General features: G+C 41.2%; 1 protein-coding gene across 2 annotated transcripts in view; it reads right to left on the minus strand.

Moving 5' to 3' along the window:
* GRAMD4 (GRAM domain containing 4) overlaps positions 1–20,758 on the minus strand; it is a 77,547-nt gene that overhangs the window by 41,149 nt on the left and 15,640 nt on the right. For both annotated transcript variants that reach the window (XM_068166393.1, XM_068166402.1), the window contains exons 2-3: positions 11,980–12,190; positions 630–750 (exon numbers count right to left, since the gene is read on the minus strand). In XM_068166393.1, coding sequence (XP_068022494.1) covers positions 630–750; positions 11,980–12,190 — 332 coding nt within the window. The remainder of the gene's footprint in view (positions 1–629; positions 751–11,979; positions 12,191–20,758) is intronic.

Raw genomic sequence — 20,758 nt, forward strand, 5'->3', positions numbered from 1 at the left:
CTGTCTTACAAGCCAGCAGTGCAGATCTGCGGAGATAAAATCCCCAGAATTACAAGTGCCTCCAGCCACGAACGCAAACTTTGTCTCATATATACACATATAGAAAATACAGAATCTCAAACAAGTAACACTTGAAACCTAAAGATACTCTAAGATGTATTTCTCACTAATGAATAATTCCTGTGCTGTTGAGATGTGCTTTAAGGCCTATTACTTGTTGAAACAGCAGCCAAAGAAATGCATTGGTCACGGCTTCAGAAATCTCTTCCTTCTTATAATTACTACTAGACAAAAACACCTACTGCAACCACATTAAGGTTGAGTTGATTCTAAGATGTCAACACCAAGACAGAACTACATAGCTTTTGCCACGTACTGAGGTATATTCTGAGTAATGCAATGAGGAAAAATTAAAATAAAGAAATAATCTAGGTGACCCAGAAACCTAGGGCATGCTTTTACATTCCTCATGGAGAAGTGTCAGCCACATGCTACCTACACATCAGCCTATGCGCTACCTGCACACCAGCACAATTCAAATTTCTGATGCCAGCTTCTGCAGTTTAGAGAAGCCTTATTTCAGCAGGCTTAAGCCATTTGTTTCTGCAGAGCATGACATTTATACTTACGTAAAAAGTGTTTTTCCAGTAAGGCTATTTCCAGGTGACCTTTGATCTCATTCAGTCTGTCAGACTCCGTTCTGTTGAAATCCTGGACTCCTGAAGCCATGATGATGGTCCCTGGACCAGCCTATAAGAAAGTCAGAACACACTGACAGCTCAGAGACAGGTGTTTTTTATTATTTATATATGTCAGCTTCTGGGGCAGTAAACAATCAGTCACCTGAGAAACGTGCAAGTATCAACAACTTAGCATGCCTCTTGTTCAGCATTAAATCACCAAAATAAATGAGTGAAAGCCAATCAAATGCACAGCATCCATGTGAGTTTACAGAATGCACTTTGGCAGATCTCAGGGAGTTACAGAAAACAAAGATTCCTGCCTTCCCCGCTGCCACTACTGCCTCTGCTGTATCATCATTTTGTATGTATTTATACTATTTAGGATGTATTTATACTACCCCTTGCCTCTTCCCATGAAATGAATGGTCAGTGCAACATACAAAATTCTGCAGTTAGCAAAAAACTTTTCTATGTATTTACTAGGCTTCTAGAAAACATATATTGTACATTATCTTCTCATGGAATTTGCAATTCTGAAGACCATGGTCTCTCTGCAAGGAAGGGTTCCATCCAGCACAGACAGGTTACTGCTGAAGGATGTCACTGGTGCCAGAAGATCACCCTGACAGGCCACGAGAGGGGGAAGTCAGGAGATTATCTGTCTTGACAGATTTAACAACACCCCTCAAATGATCTTAGTGCTGAAAATGCTGCAAAATGCAGAAATTAAAGAGCTATTTGATTAGTTAGGAAGAGCAGTGACAACTACCACCTCCACAAAGTGAGCACAGAAAAATCTCAAGCCCACATGGCAGAAGTCAGGTGATGCTGTCTTTCTCTCATCAAGTGAGCATTTTTAGACAGCAGGGAAGAGGGTGGGTGAGGGCATCTCCTGGGTAATGGTTGTTCAGGCACTCAGTGCCAGCCCCACTAGTTACAAAAAGTTTTTCAAAGAGAATTAAAGGAGCTTCTCCAACACCTTATACTCAAAATCGAAGTCCTAGGCTATAGAAGCCTACATCTAAAAAGTATCTCAAAAACAAAACGGGATTTATTTACCTATCATAACTATTCCCTCCCCTTTATCCCTGAAAACATTCAGGAACTGTATAGCTTTCAAGAGTCAGCTTGCATACATTTAACCATGACAGCTTAAATTACATACATATATAAATTCAACTAATCCACAAGAGAGCTACTTAAAAGATATTTTCTGTGTTTTGGGGAAGAGGTGCAGAAAACTCACTATTTTCCCTGATGAGAATGATTTGCATTTTTAAGATTAACAGTGTGGAGATACCTATCAAACATCTGTTTCCTTGCTTGAGCTGAACAGATGCTGAGTTTAAGCCCCAACATTTGTCTATACAGGCAAATTAGAGCTCTGTAGCCATTTTACTGCACAATGTTCACCTGGCACTAACTCCTCACCTGGGCTTACTCAATACAGTGCCAAGCTGAGATGCTATTTCCAGTCCCAAAAGCAATGCACACCCGCATAGCACTCTGCCAACATCACTGATCCCGATGAGGAGCAGAAGTTGTTGGCTCAGCAGCATCCCTTTGCTGCCTCCCATTTAGGAGACAGCATGAATCATGCCATAGAGGAGACTGACAGATTACAGGGTACTCCTCACACAGGAGCTGCAGCACAGCATCCTCCCCACCATGCTCCACATTTCTCACTCACATCTGCCAGCGAGGTGCAGAAAGACACCACTTACAACCACTCCAGCCACTGCTGAGGAGTAACAGCTGTCTGTTTGCAGATGAGCATGGGATGACGATTAACTCGTGTGTTAATTTCTTATCTACAGAGCTCAGTTGTATTTATTTATGCTGCAAGATTTAGCGTTATCACTTGCCAGGCACTTGAAGAGTCCCAAAGAGAATGGTGTGGCTGAAGGCAAGCAGCAGCACCCCTACAACACACTCCAGGCAGGAACAAGGAAAGCATTATTAGTTTTTAAAATGCAGATTGCTGCCCAGGCATTAACACATGCCTTTCTGCATTGCATAGCCACATCTGGAACAAAGGGACAATCTCTGGTTCCAGCATGCAGATGGTCATATGGAGCTGTCTAAAGAAAGAGGGCCACTGCTTCAAAGTAAACAGATAAATAAATAAAATCACGTATGTGCTGTACCCATCAAGAATGTGCCTGTGCATTGGTCCAGTGATTAGGCAGTACCAAGCTCTTGTCCAACCAGACCTCAGACCCCAAATCCATGCACTGAGGAGGAGACAGGAGCACAGAGACTGAGATGAGGGAGAAGAAATGGGCTGGTATATATCTACACATATTCAGGTTTTCATCCTCATTGAAGATATTAAAGATATTTCAGCCATAGATAAGCTACCTTTCAGAACATCTAGAGAATGTCTACATTTCCATCTAAGAACCAGCTCCACTTTTGCTGCTTCTTAGATACTACATCTTTAATTAATAATCCCAGGATACCTTGACTATCTCTTAGGAAGAAGGAAAAAGAAGAGTTGCACAGTACTGACACCAGTAATATGAGTCAACAGGACTCCAAGTTTCCAAAAGTCTATCTGCTAAAGTGCTGGATCCAAGAAGTCCAACATCATTTGACAGGTTAAAAATCATGAGGCATACATCATTGAACTAATACAAAAGGTTACAATGATCTTATAAGCTGGAAGGGGGGGGGGGGGGGGGGGGAGGATTTAAAAAATCCACTAAGTCAAAATATAGGTCTGCTTGCTAAGTATACTAAGATTAAGATAATGTCATTATTGTATTTTAGTAAAATACTTTAACCAGAGTAGTAATATACAGAATGATGCAAGTTTGGTGGCAAATAAAGCATTCCAAATTACTGACATTATAATGCATTAATGAATACGAGTTAGAAGAGTTCAGAAAATTGAGCATGTCTAGGATGGCTGTATGGGAGACATGCAAGTGCGTGATTCTCTTGTGTCAGAAGTTTTTACTCCACACCGTCATAGCTGACAAGAGCCGATAAAAAGCTAAAAAAGATAAGAAATGGAGACTATAAAGTTGCTGATCAGCTGTCTAGCTCTGAATTAAAACTGTCTCAGTCTGAAGTTAGCATAACTGACTCAACTTGTAAGTTAACAAAATTATTATCTCGTATTAATTCCTGTGTTAATTGGGTAAAGGTTTCTCCTTTCTGCTGCCTCTGTTGGCTAGTGCTGGAACTCGGCTGGGGTTAACTACACAGTACTGTACAGATGCCTTTGCTTGCTTCTGACTCACAGTAAAGGCCCTGAAGGCTTCCAAAGATTTCTGCTTTTCTTTTTGCCTTTCTAGCTTTGACAGTATTTGACACAGGAGACCTCTTAAAATGTTAGCAATCACTATTACTTAGTGAAGACCATGCACAAGGCTTGGCAGTGCCTAGGAAGCCAGCAAAACACCAGCTGAGCAGGGAGTCAGAGAGAGAAGGGTTAAAGAAAGATTTCTGATGATGACAGATTGCCTTATCAGAGTTCAGATCTGCTGTTCCAAGTCACATTCAGCTCCGGATATGAAAAAACACATCTACCACAAATGTGTTTTTTAAGCTATCTGCAGCTCACACTTTTTGTAACAGCATTTCCCAACTTCAGAGTTTTCTGCCTCTCCAAATCCCCTTCATCCTGTGAGCCCTGGTTATTTTGTTTTGTGTGCTAAGCACTGACTGCACTCTCACTGTACAGCCACAGATAAAGTCTAAGTAATTTCTTAATCAAGCAGATGTGGATCTGTCCTCTCTCCCTACAGCACAATACATCATCAGACAGAAAAATAACTGGCCAATTCTCTCTATTTCACTTGCACAGTCATCATATGTGGATGACTTTTCTCTAGGAATATCTAACAAAACATTGATGTCATTTCAAGTGTGTAATTCATTTAGAGGAGCAGTTCGCAAACACTGAGGATGGGGAGCAGCAAGGACACAGCACATCAAGCCTAGGGACATAACCATCCACTGAAGTCACTTCTCAGGGCCCAGCAGTGGCCATGACACAGAGGAGAAGTAGCTTAAATACAACATTTTAACTTGCATTCATTTGAGCAGTAAGGACAGAAAAAGTCAGACTACAATGCTTGTCCAGGGAGGTGTCTGGCTCCAGAATTTCTCAGCTGATTCTTCATACATGCATTTTCTTACTGAAGTTATGAAAGGGTTTCCAGTGCATGGTACATTTACCTGCTGCAAGGAAAGTGAGAACCCAGCAACACTGCTCAAGAATGAAAGCATCTGCATCAACAGTTAATCCCTAGCAGTTATTCTTGAAAGCACAACCACATTGGCAAGCTCCTAGAACAGCTATATTTTACATAAATTTAAAATAAAACTAGTGCTGCTAGGTTCTGAGACTTTAATGTCTTAATTGTAATGTCTGCATCAGGCTTTGTACCTTCCAGTCATGTTTTTATTGACATGTTTCAGGAAAAGCCAAACTGTACTGGACCAGCAATTAATGTTTTCCGTACCACAATAACTTAGATTTAATCCCTGCACACCAGTATAGAACTTGCATAAGTAGATTAGACTGCTTTCAGTACAATATGCCACATATAGTTCAGGAGGAGACTTGACAGGGCGCTTGGTTGCATGGTTTAGTTGGTTGGGTGGTGTTGGATGATAGGTTGGACGCGATGACCTTGAAAGTCTCTCCCAACCTGGTCTGGTCTGGTCTATTCTATTCTAAGTGAGAGGTTAGCATGCAAATTATGTTCTCCATACAAGAGCTATTGACTTATAATTCTCACTGTCAGGTTAGTGCAGAACCTCTGTGGGCTTAAACACAAATTTGTTCTTTCCCCTCTTTACCGAAGGGGATGAGATTCCCCTCTGTACCAAGTTCACTCTTATACCCACACAGAAAACTGAACATTTTCTCCTCTTAAAAAAAATAAAATAGGGAAATTAACAATGTACATAAATTAATCTCTAGCACAAAATGACAAGGCATAAGTTAAAATGAGGCAATTCAAGCCAGGACTGGCAAATACCGGGATGTTACTGAATATCTTTGCTTTAAAAAGACAACAAACCATCTACAGTAAAGAAAGAAAGGAGTAAGAAATAATTGGGGACACAATTAACTCTGCAAAGAGTTAATTTGTTAACCAGCACAGCTGTCTTGGCAATGATCTGACAGCAGTGTCCAACTACCCACAGAGACCTAAGAAAGTACCCACTATCTAAGACATATCTGGTAGTCAGGGAACTTCAGTAGGGTGAGGGGTTAAAATACCCCACATACACATGCAAGCAGACAGCCTGTAAATTGAGATCAAGATAGTTTAAATTAAAGAGTCAATTCTTCTCAGTGATTTCTGAGAATTTAAAGGAAAACAACAAATTCTTCCAATCTCAGGACCCTCCTACCAGGAACTAGCTATGTTTATTATTGAAGTAAACAGGTAAAACTCATGGTTTAAGTTAAAGAATAAGGTGGCCTTACCTGATCATCCTTTCTGTTCTTCTGTAGGGTGCAATTTTGCATGTGCTACTTAGTAACACATGTGAAGTATCGAGATTAAGCCCCATCTGGGACTGAACATTCACTTTACTTGTAGGAGGTGTGCAACAGAGGATACTCTTCATTGCAGATAGTCAGAGCTCTACAATCACAAGCTTTCCTGACTTTTCAAAACATCCATTTGTGGCAAGTTTTTGGATACCCTTGGTAAGTTCAGGTACATACATAAAGAAGAGGCATCTGATGTGCACATTTCGAAGTGTACTACATACTACTGAGGCACAATGCAGAAGGGCCTTTCATCCATATGGCTGTACTGTACTGTTCTAATAGAGAGTATTCTTAAATGGCTCTGTAATGATTAATACACCAGATTGGGGGGGGAAGAAAGGAAAAAACAACAAAAAAAACAACCCTGAAAAAAAACAACATGGATTTAGGAAGGGCAGATCCTGCCTCTCCAACCTGATCTCTTTCTATGATCAGGTGACCCGTCTGGTGGATGTGGGGAGGCCTGTGGATGTGGTCTACTTGGACTTCAGCAAGGCCTTTGACACCGTCCCCCACAGCAAACTGCTGGCTAAGCTGTCAGCCCGTGGATTGGACCATTACACTCTGTGCTGGGTTAGGAACTGGCTGGAGGACCGAGCCCAGAGAGTGGTGGTGAACGGTGCCACATCCAGCTGGAGGCCAGTCACCAGTGGTGTCCCCCAGGGATCAGTGCTGGGCCCTGTCCTCTTCAACATATTCATCGATAATCTGGATGAAGGGGTAGAGTCAGTCATCAGCAAGTTTGCAGATGACACAAAGTTAGGGGCAGATGTTAGTCAGTTAGAGGGTAGAAAGGCTCTGCAGAGGGACCTCGACCGACTGGACAGATGGGCAGAGTCCAATGGGATGGCATTCAACAAGCCCAAGTGCCGAGTGCTGCACTTTGGCTACGGCAATCCCATGCAGAGCTATAGGCTGGGGTCAGAGTGGCTGGAGAGCTCCCAAACAGAGAGGGACCTGGGTGTGCTGATCGACAGCCACCTGAATATGAGCCAACAGTGTGCCCAGGTGGCCAGGAGGGCCAATAGCATCCTGGCCTGCATTAGGAATAGTGTGGCCAGCAGGAGCAGGGAGGTCACAGTGCCCCTGTACTCTGCTTTGGTTAGGCCACACCTTGAGTACTGTGTCCAGTTCTGGGCCCCTCAGTTTAAGAAGGACATCGAAACACTTGAACGTGTCCAGAGAAGGGCAACAAGGCTGGTGAGAGGCCTTGAACACAAGCCCTATGAGGAGAGGCTGAGGGAGCCGGGATTGTTTAGCTTGGAGAAGAGGAGGCTCAGGGGTGACCTCATTGCCCTCTACAACTACCTGAAGGGTGGTTGTAGCCAGGAAGGGGTTGGCCTCTTCTCCCAGGCAACCAGCACCAGAACAAGGGGACACAGTCTCAAGCTGCGCCAGGGGAGGTTTAGACTCAAGGTGAGGAGGAAGTTCTTCACCGAGCGAGTCATTCAGCATTGGAACGGGTTGCCCAGGGAGGTGGTTGAGTCATCGACCCTGGAGGTGTTCAAGGGGAGACTGGACATGGCACTTGGTGCCATGGTCTAGTCATGGGGTCTGTGTTGATAGGTTGGACTCGATGATCCTCGAGGTCCTTTCCAACCTAAGTGATACTGTGATACTGTAACATGGGGTAGAGATGAAGCCTTTGCCAAGGGAATGGCTGACAGTGGAGTCATCTACATATTGAAGATGCAGAGAAGGAGACCAGGACTCAAATTTTGCATGACTATGCTGTTACAAGCCACCAATCTTGCGCTTTCAAGTCCATGAGTTCTGTACTCAGATTTTAATAGAAGCAGTGAAGCAGCTACAGTGAAAGCACAGTACAGCTCACACCTATCTGAAAAAACATGCAGCATAACTTCAGTTTATGCACAAGACTCAAACTGACTTTTCTATCCTTTTAACAGTTCCAAAGGTATTGAACAGAAAGAAACCAACAAGACTTATCTTCTTATGATCAGTGTTAACAAAACTATAATATCAAGTTGCTTACAGAGACTGCAAAAGAAAAGTCACTCTCCCTAAGCAACTAAAAACAATTCAGTCACAATTCAACCACACAATCTCAGTAAGGAACACGGGGATAATTCAGAATTGCGCTGTTCACACAATCTCAGCCACTATTTTATACTGACTTAAACATAAAAGTGTTATTTTTACCCCCAGCACCTCTGCAACACACAGGATTATTTGTTCTCCCTTCATTTTGTGGATGGGCAGCAGTGATCTCTGGGGAGCAAGTGCTAATGGCCCGAACATCCTATCTGAAATTTAGCCCTTGTAAGTCGGCCTTTTTTTTGCATATAAGTTTGCTTATTTTGCTTGTATCTCTAACACAACTGCTGCTCTCTGGCTGTTGCAGCATCCCATTGGTTTGGAGCACCCAAAGGTGCTGAGGAACAGGACAAAGCAGTAAGTCTGATGCTGCTGCTTTCCTCTCCCTTTCTCTCTGCATTTAAAGAGCTACACTCAACTGGACTTATCCCATGACAGCCTACTTAGTCTGCAATCACAGAATCAAAGAATCATTCAGGTTGGAAAAGACCCTTGGGATCATCAACTCCAACCATTAACCCTACTCCACAAAGCTCAGCCCTAAACCATATCCCCAAGCACCGCATCCCTATGACCTTTAAACACACCCAGGGATAGTGGGTGACTCAACCACCTCCCTGGGCAGCCTATTCCAGTGCTTGACCACTCTTTCTGTGAAAAATATTTTTCCTGATGTCCAGTTGAAACCTATCCTGTTGCAGTTTGAGGCCATCCCCTCTTGTTCTATTGCTAATTATCTGTGAGAAGAGACCAGCACCAGTCTCTCTACAACATCCTTTCAGGTAGTTGTAGAGCAATGAGATCTCTCTTCAGTCTTCTCTTTTCCAAACTAAACAGTCCCAGCTCCTTCAGTTGCTCCACATAAGACTTATTCTACAGGCCCTTCACCAGCTTTGTTGCCCTCCTCTGCCCTTGTTCCAGCATCTCAGTATCTCTCTTGTACTGAGGTGCTCAAAACTGAGCACTACACTCAACGTGTGGCCTCACCAATGCCAAGTACAGGGGGGACAATCACCTCCCTACTCCTGCTGGACAATGGGTTTCTAATACAAGCCAGAATGCCATTTACTTTCTTGACCACCTGTGCACACTGCTGGCTCATAGTCAGCCACTTATTCATTAGAACCCCCAGATCCCTTTCTGCTAGACAGCTTTCTAGTCACACTTCCCCAAGCCTGTAGCATTTTATGGGGTTATTGTGACCCAAGTGCAGGACCTGGCATTTAGCCTTGTTGAAGCTCACACTGTGAACATGGGCCCAAAACAGCTAGAAAGCAACATGTTTCTCTTCCGATTACTTTCTCAGCACCCAGAGCTCAATAATTTGAGAAAACAGTGACCATCATCACAGACACATAGCCATAAGATTTCCTAACTAGTCAAATGTGGGAGAAGGATTGTTTTCAGCTATCTTCGGAAGGCTACAAGGAAGATTCGCCTTTGCTTGAATTAGAGAAAACTATGTTTTGTCTTTGACTCTGAAAAGAATGTAAACACCTTGCAACCAAAGGAGAGAAAGGCAGAATTTGGTTGGATGTGTTAAAATATTGTTTTGTTATTTTGACTTACTGTATGCCCTAATTACAGGCATGCCAATAGAAAATGACCAATTGAGATGTGACACATATGCCTTCTGATAGAGTCTATAACTTCGCGTCTTCGCCTGCTTATGTCTTGTCCTGGAAGCTTTGCTCAAGGTGATTCGAACATCTACACAACAACAAATGGAAGCAGTGCAACGAGAAGAATAAAAAAAACCAAAACTGTATTATAACAGTCAAAACTGTAGGTTTACCTCAGTATTTTCTCAGTCATACCATCCTGCTCCTGAAGAAATAGAGAAAACACTATCTAGAATTTAAGACAGATCTTTCTGTAGCCTGTAGTTCTGCCATTCCAATCATTCTGATTGGACACAAAGGGTAGTCCCTGCTCTTTGCACTAAATCTAATGCCTTAAGCTTAATGAAAATAAGATATTATTTACCTACGAAAGCCACAGAAAATGCTATGTTGGAAGGGCTGCAGCACAGATTAGTTCTGGTATACACAATACACATATCCTAAAAACCAACAGATCTTATTCAGTAGAATAAGAGTAAAGAAAAGGTGTTCAACAGACTTTCTTGTCTACAGAGATTAAGGGTTTGCATATAATAGCGTTTTTTTGACTGAAAACCATTCTATCATCTGCTTGTTCCATGATTATAGGAAAAAATTCCGGGCAAAAGAGGGCCAAGAGTGCATTTAATACCATGCAAGCCCACTTTAATTTAAAAAAACTAATAGGATACAAGCTGCCAAACCCAAAGGAGATGGTTAGGCATATACAGTTTGAGGTCTTTGGCTAAGATGATTGGACTGTGGATTGGAAACCAGCTAAACCACAGAGTTCAGAGATGTGATCAGTGGTGCAGAGTCCACTTGGAAGCCTGTGGCCAGTAGCGTTCCCCAGGGATCAGTACTAGGTTCAGGTTCTCCTCCCCCTCTACTCTGCCCTGGTGAGACCGCACCTGGAATACTGTATCCAGTTTTGGGCTCCCCAAAGAGTGGGAGAGACAGGGATCTGCTGAAAAGAGTCTAACAGAGAGCTACAAGGATGACTGCAGGACTTAACATCTCTCCTGTGAAGAAAGACTGACACACCTGGGGCTGTTTAGTCTTGAGAAGAAAAAGCTGAGAGGGAATCTTATCAACATCTCTAAATATCTGAGGTGTGAGTGTCAAGATAACAGTCCCAGTCTCTTCTCACTGGTGTCCACTGATAGGACAAGGAACAGTGGGTACAAGCTAGAGCACAGGAGGCTCCATTTCAACACAAGGAGAGACTCCTTTAAGTGAGGGTGATGGAGCACTGGAACAGGCTGCCCAGGGAGGTTGTGGGGTCTCTTTCCCTGGTGACTTTCAAAACCCACCTGGATGTCTGCCTGTGTGTCGGCCTTAGGTGATCCTGCTTTGGCAGGTGATTTGCACTCAGTGATCTCTGGAGGTCCTTTTCACCTCTGAATAGTCAGTGAACACTAGTGGTGACCAAGTGCTATGCTTCTAGAAAGCAGCTTTCAGACAACCTGACCACTTTTTGGACGTAAGAACTGCATATTTAATTTCCAAGTAGGGTGGTAAAAATTCTAACTTTTTTTAAAACAATATTCAACTTTTCCTGAAACAGTGTACTTTAAAGAAGTAAGCCTGTTCTGTTGCTTCTGTTCACAAGCACCAGAAAGTTTTAGTACCCAAAGAGTTTTGATCATCCTCTGCATAGACGTGAACCAGCTCTATAGCATTAAGTACTACTGGATACAATACTGAAGTGAAGATCAAAGTGGTGAGACTCTAATGAAGCCAGAGTGTCTTAACCCTACAATACTAGACAGTGTCCTCTGAGCAGACCCAAGCTCCTCAGACTGCAAAGTCTTTCCTTCAGATGTGCCCATTAGTAATTCAACAAATAAATAAATAAATAAACCCCCAGCATTCAGAAACCCATACTAGGTTAATGAACCTGCCAACCCACAACTTCTAAAATCAGTAGTAGGGACAAGGAACCCTAATATTAAAGCACTAATTGATCTTTACACAAAATGGATGCCTATTACTGGAAACCTTCTAGTTCACAAATCTTCAAGTGTTAAATCCAAAATACAGTAACAAAGAATTATTAATCCCTCTTATTTTTATGCCTGGCAACCATGCAACATAATGATACTTAAATACTTACAGGATCTCTCAGCTCTTCATTGTCTCGAGTTGATGTTCGAGGTATTTTCACCGGGATTTCATCCCCACATTCAGTGTCTGAAGCATTTGGAGACTCTGCTAAATCAAGGAACTCATCTCTCTTGTGACCTCTGAACCTTATTTTGTCCAACTTCTTTAGCATGTTCAGCACTGCACTTTTCTGCTTTACCTTAACATGACGATTGGAGTCTCTGCAAGAAATGGACAAGCGTACATTAGAAATCTTGTGATAAACCTAAATACTGATCACTAATTGCTTCTAACCATCTTTCAAGGGGCTTTCTGCCATTACCGGAAAACCATGCTGCAGCTTACCTTTTCAACAGACATTTGTTTCCACAATTTAATAAATGCACAATTTGTTTTTCAGTAGTTGATAATTTACCACCCTCCTGCACTATTACAGCCTTCATCTCAAGGGCCCAATCTGCACTCCAAAGGTTGAGAAGTCAGTTTCTAACAGCTTACTTGAAAGAAAAACTGTCTGGTTGGCAAGTCCAAGTTCTTCAGCTTGCTGATGCTTCTTATCAAAGACAAAAATCCACTAAGATTCACAACCAATCCTTCAATTCCCAGAAAGACTGCAGCAAAAGAGTAGAGGCTGTGGTGGTTTTAGGCTATGCCTTTAAAATTTAGTTACAGATTTTGAGCAGAAAAGTAGAAAAAAAAATAAATAAGTCACTACTGGGCATAAAAAGGAAAACAAAAGATTATTCTAAACAAATTCATTGGATAAATATCTACTATAAAACAGGCTGTACCAAAACAATTCTCTTTTCTGATCTCTCTCTGCTTGCTTCACTTGGGAGAGACTAATCTACATTTCAGCTGACCTTGGCTGCGTTGTTTAGTTAAGTCTAATCCATTGCTTTCTCTCTGCTCCTTTCTCTCTGGGGGCAGAGGGGCACAGCAGTGGAACAGCTTCCCTGCTCTCTGGCCAGGGGGATTTTCTTGTTTGCTAATTGTAAATATCTGTATAATATTGTAAATACTGTGTATTTTGTACATAGTCATTGCATTCCATTGTCGAGTGTAGTCTTTGCTTGTAAATACAGCTTTCATTTCCTTCTGAGCTGATCTGGCAAAGTTAAAGCTGGAGCAGAAACTTCAACCCACCACATTACAAAACATTTGGCACCCAACATGGGCAAATTGCTTGATTGATTAATTCCTGCTCAGATTAAGGAGGCAAAATGAAGCTGTTTAAATTAAGCTGTTTTGGGTTTTGTGGTATATTCTGCTATTGGGTTTTGATATATTCTGCTCTGACTGAATGCTGTACAAGTGGTGCACGTTGGCCATGGTTGATAAAATTGGTGGATATTTAGCATACAAACTGTTCCTTCGGTTTAAATACAAGCTACAAATGCTGTATAGCCACTGCTTGGGATTCTTTTGGCTAAGAAGTTATAATAACTTGACTGTAACTGTTCCTGCAGAGATATATGAATTTAGTATTCCTGTTACAGAGGCTTATGTGAGCAGCTGGGACCCCAAAATGATTTATTTGCTGTGTGTGATTCTGTTATTGGTGATAATAGTTGTGTGCTTGTTGATAGCACTGTATTGAGAGATATGTGCAGCAAATTGGTGTTCTATTTTTAGATGTATCAGATGGAGATATCAGAGGGCTAGTTCCAATTCAAATGCAGAAATTTCTAGTGACGAGGAAGACACAGAAACAGGACAAACAGCCGGAAACAAGCCGGCAGAAGTTAACGGGAAAGCAGCTTTGAGTGAGAATAGATAGGCATCTGCACAAGTGTCTTGGTAAGGTTTCTCTGTGGATGCACCTTTTATTGGCAGCTCTTATGAGATACCCATCCAGCAATGATCTTCCATGGAACCCTAAGCCTTGGAACACCATGGATGAGGGAATTAAGCACTTGAGAGAATTTGCTGTGAGAGAAGTGATGTATGGAGACCATGGTACTCTGAATCCTGATGAAATGCCTGTAGGAACAGGTCTTGCCAAAAATCACAACAAACTTGCTCCTCCTAATTATGCTACTATTCTGGCAAGCAGAATTGTGGCAAGACATTATGGGGGAATGCCTCCCACTGTTGGCCGTTTCACCAACCAAATGAGACAGTTAGAGGATAGTCTCACACATGTTTCTTTGGTCTCAGCCATTGAAACTCTGTCTGGAAAAAATGAGAATTGCATAAAAGACCTGAAGGAGGAATTTAAAACCCCCATGTCCAAACTGGCACAAGGAGATAATTCCAATTCTTCTTCTTCCAGATGGATACAAGTTTCAGCTGTTAGAAACAGACATCCTCCAAGGAGGCCATTCCAAAACGCTTACTGCTTCAGGCTAAGAAAACAAGTACCTAGGGTCTATCAAAAAGGCCAACTGACATATCAGTGCAGAAGATCCAAACAACAACTAAAGATTGTTGAAACAGACAATAAGCTACATTCAAATGCACTGTCAACATCCTTAAAATTACCACTACTGACAATCCTGTATATCCTTTGCCAGGTTTCTATTACTCCCTTGGAGATGCAAAGAAGAATAATTTTATATTAGTAATTATTTCACAATTATTTAAAACTATCATGACCAAAATTTTACTGCAAAAGAAACAGAGCAGCCAGTATTTTTGCAGACTGTGCAGGTGTCATGCCATCTGAAGTAACAAGAAACTCCCAGGACATTGCACTTCAGAGACAGCATTATGACATGAGCAATATATAAATCCTAAATCACAAACTGTACTGGGAGAATCATTTTATTTTTAAAAAGACAATAAAATAAACTGTAATTTAAGTATATAAACTCATTGTAATGGTAGCTTTTCAAAACACTACACTGTATAATTTCTGATGTAAACCAGACCTACCAAATTAATCCAATTCAATGCTCTGTGTGTATCACAATGTATAAAAAAGGCCCCCAAATCCATTTATTGCTGGTTTGCTATAAACTGCCAGAGCAGTAGCTTACTGGAGTAGCAGAATTGAACTGATTTAAAATAACAAAATAAACTGTTTTCTCTCCTACAAATTCTGTTCCCCATTCCATTTGTAGGGTGCCACAGTGCTCTCTCAAATGAATAGTCACAGCAGTAAAAAATGGAAGCACTCATTCCTGTTACTATGGGTTTTCCCCCTATGGCAAACACTGTCCTCCTCCATTAGAAAACATGTTTAGCTTTACAGCACATCATCCTAGACACTGGTATACCAGAGATGAAAAATCCAAAGCAGATCTAGACACGTGTCACCAAGATTATAAATAAAAAGCAAGAAAGAAGATCCTTTTCCTACTGGCTCCCACAGCCTTTACACTTGGGGTAAATCTCACCTCCTAGAACAAACCTCTTTTCCACAGTTTTTCATCTCTCCCTGCAGATTCTCCACTTACCCTAACAGTCTGGCAGGGACTACTCACACCAAGTTCAGATCATTTCCTTCAAAACCTGCCTTAGCCCATATCTCAGCCAAAGTTTATTAAGCACCCTTTACTGAAACACAGAAGTTTGAAACTAATATAAAGACCCAAGAGTGCAGTGGGGAGAGGAAAAAAACAATTCCAAACAAATAGAAAAAACAACCCACAAACCTCTTCCTTTATTAGAGACACTTAAAGTTGCAGCCTTTTGTTTAATCCTTCACTTGATCCACTTGCAGTAACTCACACCAAGGTTATTTTCCATCAACAGCTTTTCATTTAAGTTCTATTACTTGTCAAATCTAAGTAAAAAATAGAAACACTTCTTGCTCATTCATTGACTATTTGATGAAGAAACTTGTCAGCTATCACAACCAGAAATATCTCTAGGCCCTACTATTAATAGCAACTACAGAACAAATGCTATCAGGGAAGTTTAAACCTCTGATAAGCACCAGCACAACTGTGCTCCCTTCCATCTGAAAGATTTCCATCTATGTTCAACCACTATGCAAGTCAAATCCACAGCAAAGCAGTTGTAAATCAAACCCTTTTGTTCACCATCCATTCTGTCACTGCTAATGATACAGCTATTTGAAAAAATAATGATTATCACACATGAAACTGTATCAACAGTGGACAAGTACGCTTCCAAGCCTTCCCCATTGCTCTTTTGGATGGAGCAGTTAACTCAAAGCTGCATAAGAGCATTGCTGCCCTGAGCAGAATTAGGAGTCCTGAGCTTCTCCTGTTAAAGTCATGTTTATTCACTACTCCCCAAAGACCAGGACTGTTTCTGGGCCTCTTTTTGTAGTCTGGCATATACAGCACTTCGATGGATGTTTCAAAGCCTGAATTCAGTCTTCCCCTTAGAGTGGACTCAAATTTACAGATCACACAAAAGTAGTGAGAAGCAACAAAAACATCTTGGGAGTCTCTAACTCTTCTCTTCAAAGCTCTGCCTTCAGGCAACAAAGAATGAAAGACCCCCAAGGCCAGTGAAAAGTTCCAGCAGTGTAACTGCTCGAGTTGGACATTGTTTGGGGACACAAAGTTCTAAATTCCAGACTTTTCCTAAAATGGTTCATGCATTTCAGCCCAAGGTCACAGAACAACCTGGCCAGCAGACAAACTCATTAACGCTTTTTTTTTCTTTTGAACCAGTAAAACTGATGTACCTACCTTACGTGGATTTATCACCTATTCTTTTAAAATGCCAACCTTTCTTTAGAGTACTAACATATCACTAAAGAGAGTCATCTTAAATTCCATAATACAGAGCCTAAAACAGAAGGTGATGTCAGCGTCGATATTCTTAAGGTATTATTTAGCAGGTTGGTGCTTAGAAAAGGAAATAGTAAATAATCGTGTTCCTAGACATTTAAATGCTTTAAGAAGCTGTTATACAAAAATATCTGCTCAGTTATAATATTTTTAGACAATTTTAGACAATATTTTTAGACAAAATTATATTATTTTTGTTATTTGGAATGTACCAGGCTCCCAGATTACTTACAGTTACATTAACCTAAGCAAAAACCTAAGCTTGCCATCAAGCTCCTATAGAAACTCATTATCTGGCCTCCAGCCAAATGCACCATCTAAAACAGGCCTTTTATATCAGCAGCTTCCTCTTGCAAATACTACTTTTTTTTTTTTTTTTTTTAATAAAGATCAATAAATATGGAGACATCTGGTCAGTTTCTCAAGAGGTTTTGTATTATAAGAGACTTCAGTGAAATTTAGATTATTTTTGATGAAGCTTTTCTAAAACATAAGAGCAGAATCTGACCTAGAATCAAATTTCTTGTAAAATATAGTAATTAAGTATCAAAATACTTGGCCTACCACAACAGCTATTCATTTCCTCACCCTCTCCCAACTACACATCCACATCCTGGACTCAGCCTGGAACTCACAGCTGAACTAGCTATTTCTAGTAGCTTCCCAGACCAGCAACATCCAACTAACGTGCAGTTTTGCACATGCAGAACTCAAGAATGAAAATACAGACCTACATCTTCTGTTGCCTTCAAACTAATCATTAAAGAAAATGTGAAATAACAAAAATAAAATACTGTTAATCCTGTGTGTTGTAAACACTCATTTCACAACACTGTCATACATGCTCTGCTCTTTCATGAGTGTTGGAGAGGCTGGGATGCAGAAGAGAGGAGAGAAATCAGGGAAGGGCAGCAGTCAGTATATCGCAGCTGTCTGAAATCCACCTTAACTTGCCCCAGGTTCTCCTGCAAGTGGGTTATAGGTTTTGGTTTCTGTTGATGCATTTAGTTTTTATACAAGAATACATTGAATGTATGTACATGGCTTGGTAGACCAGGCAGAAATTGAACAGCTAAATCTTCAAGTGTACTTTGCTAGAGAAAGGATTCTGCTTTGCAATCCAGCATTTTAGTTTTCCTTAACTCTCAGCAAAATGCAAACCTGACGGGCAAAGTCCAACAACACAGCCTCAGCAAGTGTTTATCTGGAGCCTAGGGGAAAAAAAAACAGCAACAACAAAAAGTTACATCATGGATGAATTTCATCTCAGGTCAAAATGGCCACAGAAGATTACAACACAGCAAAGTAACCTTCAAAGCACCTGTGTTCCTTTTGCTAGAAAAACAGCATTTCAGAAAGTTGAAGATGACATTGGAGTTGAAGCAAATCTAGCTTAGCCTTCTCATCTTTACACTCCATCTCCTTCACATCCTCCTTTCAATCTCAAAATGTCTTTCTGCAGGAGCCCAAGGGAAGAGCTCTGTCTGGTATCCAAGAAAAGCCAGGCACCGTGTAGATACTGACACGATGTCAACACTGGGATGTTTTGGTCTCATTATGAGCAAGGTATGGTACAGACAGAGGAAAGTATCAGGATTACATTATTACTTCTTCACTGAAATGCTCCTCTGTATTATTATACAGCAGTTGACAGGAGAGCAAGAAAACAGCAAGATATACTCAGGCCATCAGCGTACCAGCTGATACTGAAAACAAAGCTTGGTATGTGGTTTTTTTTCTGAACATATCTAACTAAAACTGAGAGCCTCAGTAAGTGTACCTAAGCCTACAACAGATTTACAGTCCAGCTCTATAGACTGCTCTCTGGAAAGTTCTCTCTTTCTACATGATTTTTTTTTCACCCCAATTTCTCATTTTAAGAGACAGATTCTCATCTCAAGTCACTGTATGAACATTTTGTACTTATTAATATTTAAGAAACTAACCAGAGAAAGATCAACTGACTACACTTGAGAGCCCCTTGTCTGCTCAGCTTTTCTTCCCCGTCACACATCTCTCAAACTGCTTTCCAGAAGGCTCACATCTTACTCATAGCAGCTCTTCTTGAGCAACAGGAAATGGTTTTATGTAGAGGAAAGGGATGCCTTTTCAAAAAACTTTACATCAAGATCAGCTTAAGCCATTTAAGCACACAGAAGGGACACAAGCCTCACTCAACATGGCCTTTTCAGGAACAGTGCCCATGTGAGACTTCAGTCACCCAGGATTAAGCAGTATGTTTTCTGTATAGATTGATATAATTATTTCTTATTGTAATCCAAGATACAGCAATACTTTGAATCAGTTGGACTGGCCAAGAGCAGCTTACAAACACTCTCCAAGTTACAAGTGTTGTGCAAGTGCCCTCAAATTCTGACATCCACAAACACACAGGGCCTGACCTCCAGAGCTGAGTTCTCCCTACACTCAACATATCACAGGTTCATCTTGGAATTAGTCACTACCTTAGCATCACAGTCTGGTAAAGACTTCCTCCAGTTACGTCATTCTTGGCCCCAGGGTCATGCTATGATGTGATGCATATACAGAGCCAACTCTTTTCTGGTTTTGAGTAACAGATACTAAAGGCTCCAAATTCTTCCAGGGTCAGGAGTCCTTAAAACTCTAGGTATAGATTAGACTGGATAGAGATAGACTAGGGGAACAGAATTTTTTGGGTATTTTGTATGAGAAATTACATCAGTGAGGCTACCTACGTGTCAAGAAATATTATGCTTAGCAATTGAGGTTTATTTTTCCCCTGAGTTTAAAGGGAGATGAACAAAAGAAAATCTCACTAGAATCACCTCCTCTGCATTACAAACTGCTGGCAGAAGCAATATTTCATTAACACAGATCAGAAACAAGCAGAAATTTTTGTTTCAGTGTTTCAGGCCTAATTAGATACAGATATTAATCAAGCATCAACTCTGAAACAATTTAAAGTTGTCCACTGACTGAGGGAAGGAAAAAAGAACAAGCGAAAGGCTGTGTAACACGCACTAGGGTACAACACAGGGACTGGAGACAGAAGTCCAACACACCAATCTTGACTGCCAGGGGTAATGTTGTCACAGCAACCATAATGCAGCTCTATGAATATACATTACGCTAAAATCTCTTTTTTTTCCAAAAGAGACTAAATGTCATTCAGCTCACAACATGAAGCTGCCTGGGAGATGAAACAGGGGTTTACAATAAAAAAAAAAATCTCCAGCTCAGCTGCTGCAGACAGGAGGGGTTGTGGGAAGAGAAGGAAGACAGAACATGGCAGCATGGGGCTGTAGGATGCCTCAGCCAGAGGGCACCTCAGACATATTCAGCAAACTTTTTAAGGCAGAGGTTCTCAAAATGAGCTTCTCAATCCCTACAAAGTTCCAGACCTGTGCAAAAGGAAAATTGTGGGTGGAGGGGCTAAAAAAAAAGTCTAGACACCAAAACAAATAGCTCCAAACAACATATATGTACCAACACAGGTCACAAACCAGTACATCAAGAAACAAAATCAAGGGTAGTGACTATTTCAGCTGAGTAGCTATGGGAGTTGTACTTTGTGCTTAATCCTCCACTTAACATTATACCAGAAACACACCTCCAAACCACTTCCCCAAATGGGATGACACCCTGTCTTTCATCATGATGCCTAAAATTAGCAAGCTTCCTTAAATTAATTCCTTGGTAAACTCTTAAATTGTGAATTTTAACTCCCAAAAATGATAAAGCTCATTTTTCACTCCAAACACCTATGTGGAGAGCAAGGGAGGGGAAAAAAAATAAATTGTAACTTTTACTAAGCCATCAGCAGAGCACACCAGAAACCCTGCATGAAAATGAGTGTGACAGCAGAAAGAAGCTCAAGCAGCACACACAGAGTGAAGGACTTATCAGTTCAAGACAGTGAGCAGTTAATCAGCATTGGTGTTTGTCAGCTACTCTACCTAGCACTGGGAGACGAGTAGCACGTCATTATAGTAAAAAAAAAAATAACGTATCACCCCCCAAGTGAACTCCTCCCTTCCTGGTCACCCACTGGGTCGCATCCCCTCACTGAATAACTATTCTGACCACAGACAAGGC

The sequence above is a fragment of the Melanerpes formicivorus genome, unplaced genomic scaffold (genome assembly GCF_026170545.1).
Source record: "Melanerpes formicivorus ecotype bairdi unplaced genomic scaffold, bMelFor1.0.p_v2 SCAF_3, whole genome shotgun sequence".
In the NCBI taxonomy this organism is placed as follows: Eukaryota; Metazoa; Chordata; class Aves; order Piciformes; family Picidae; genus Melanerpes; species Melanerpes formicivorus.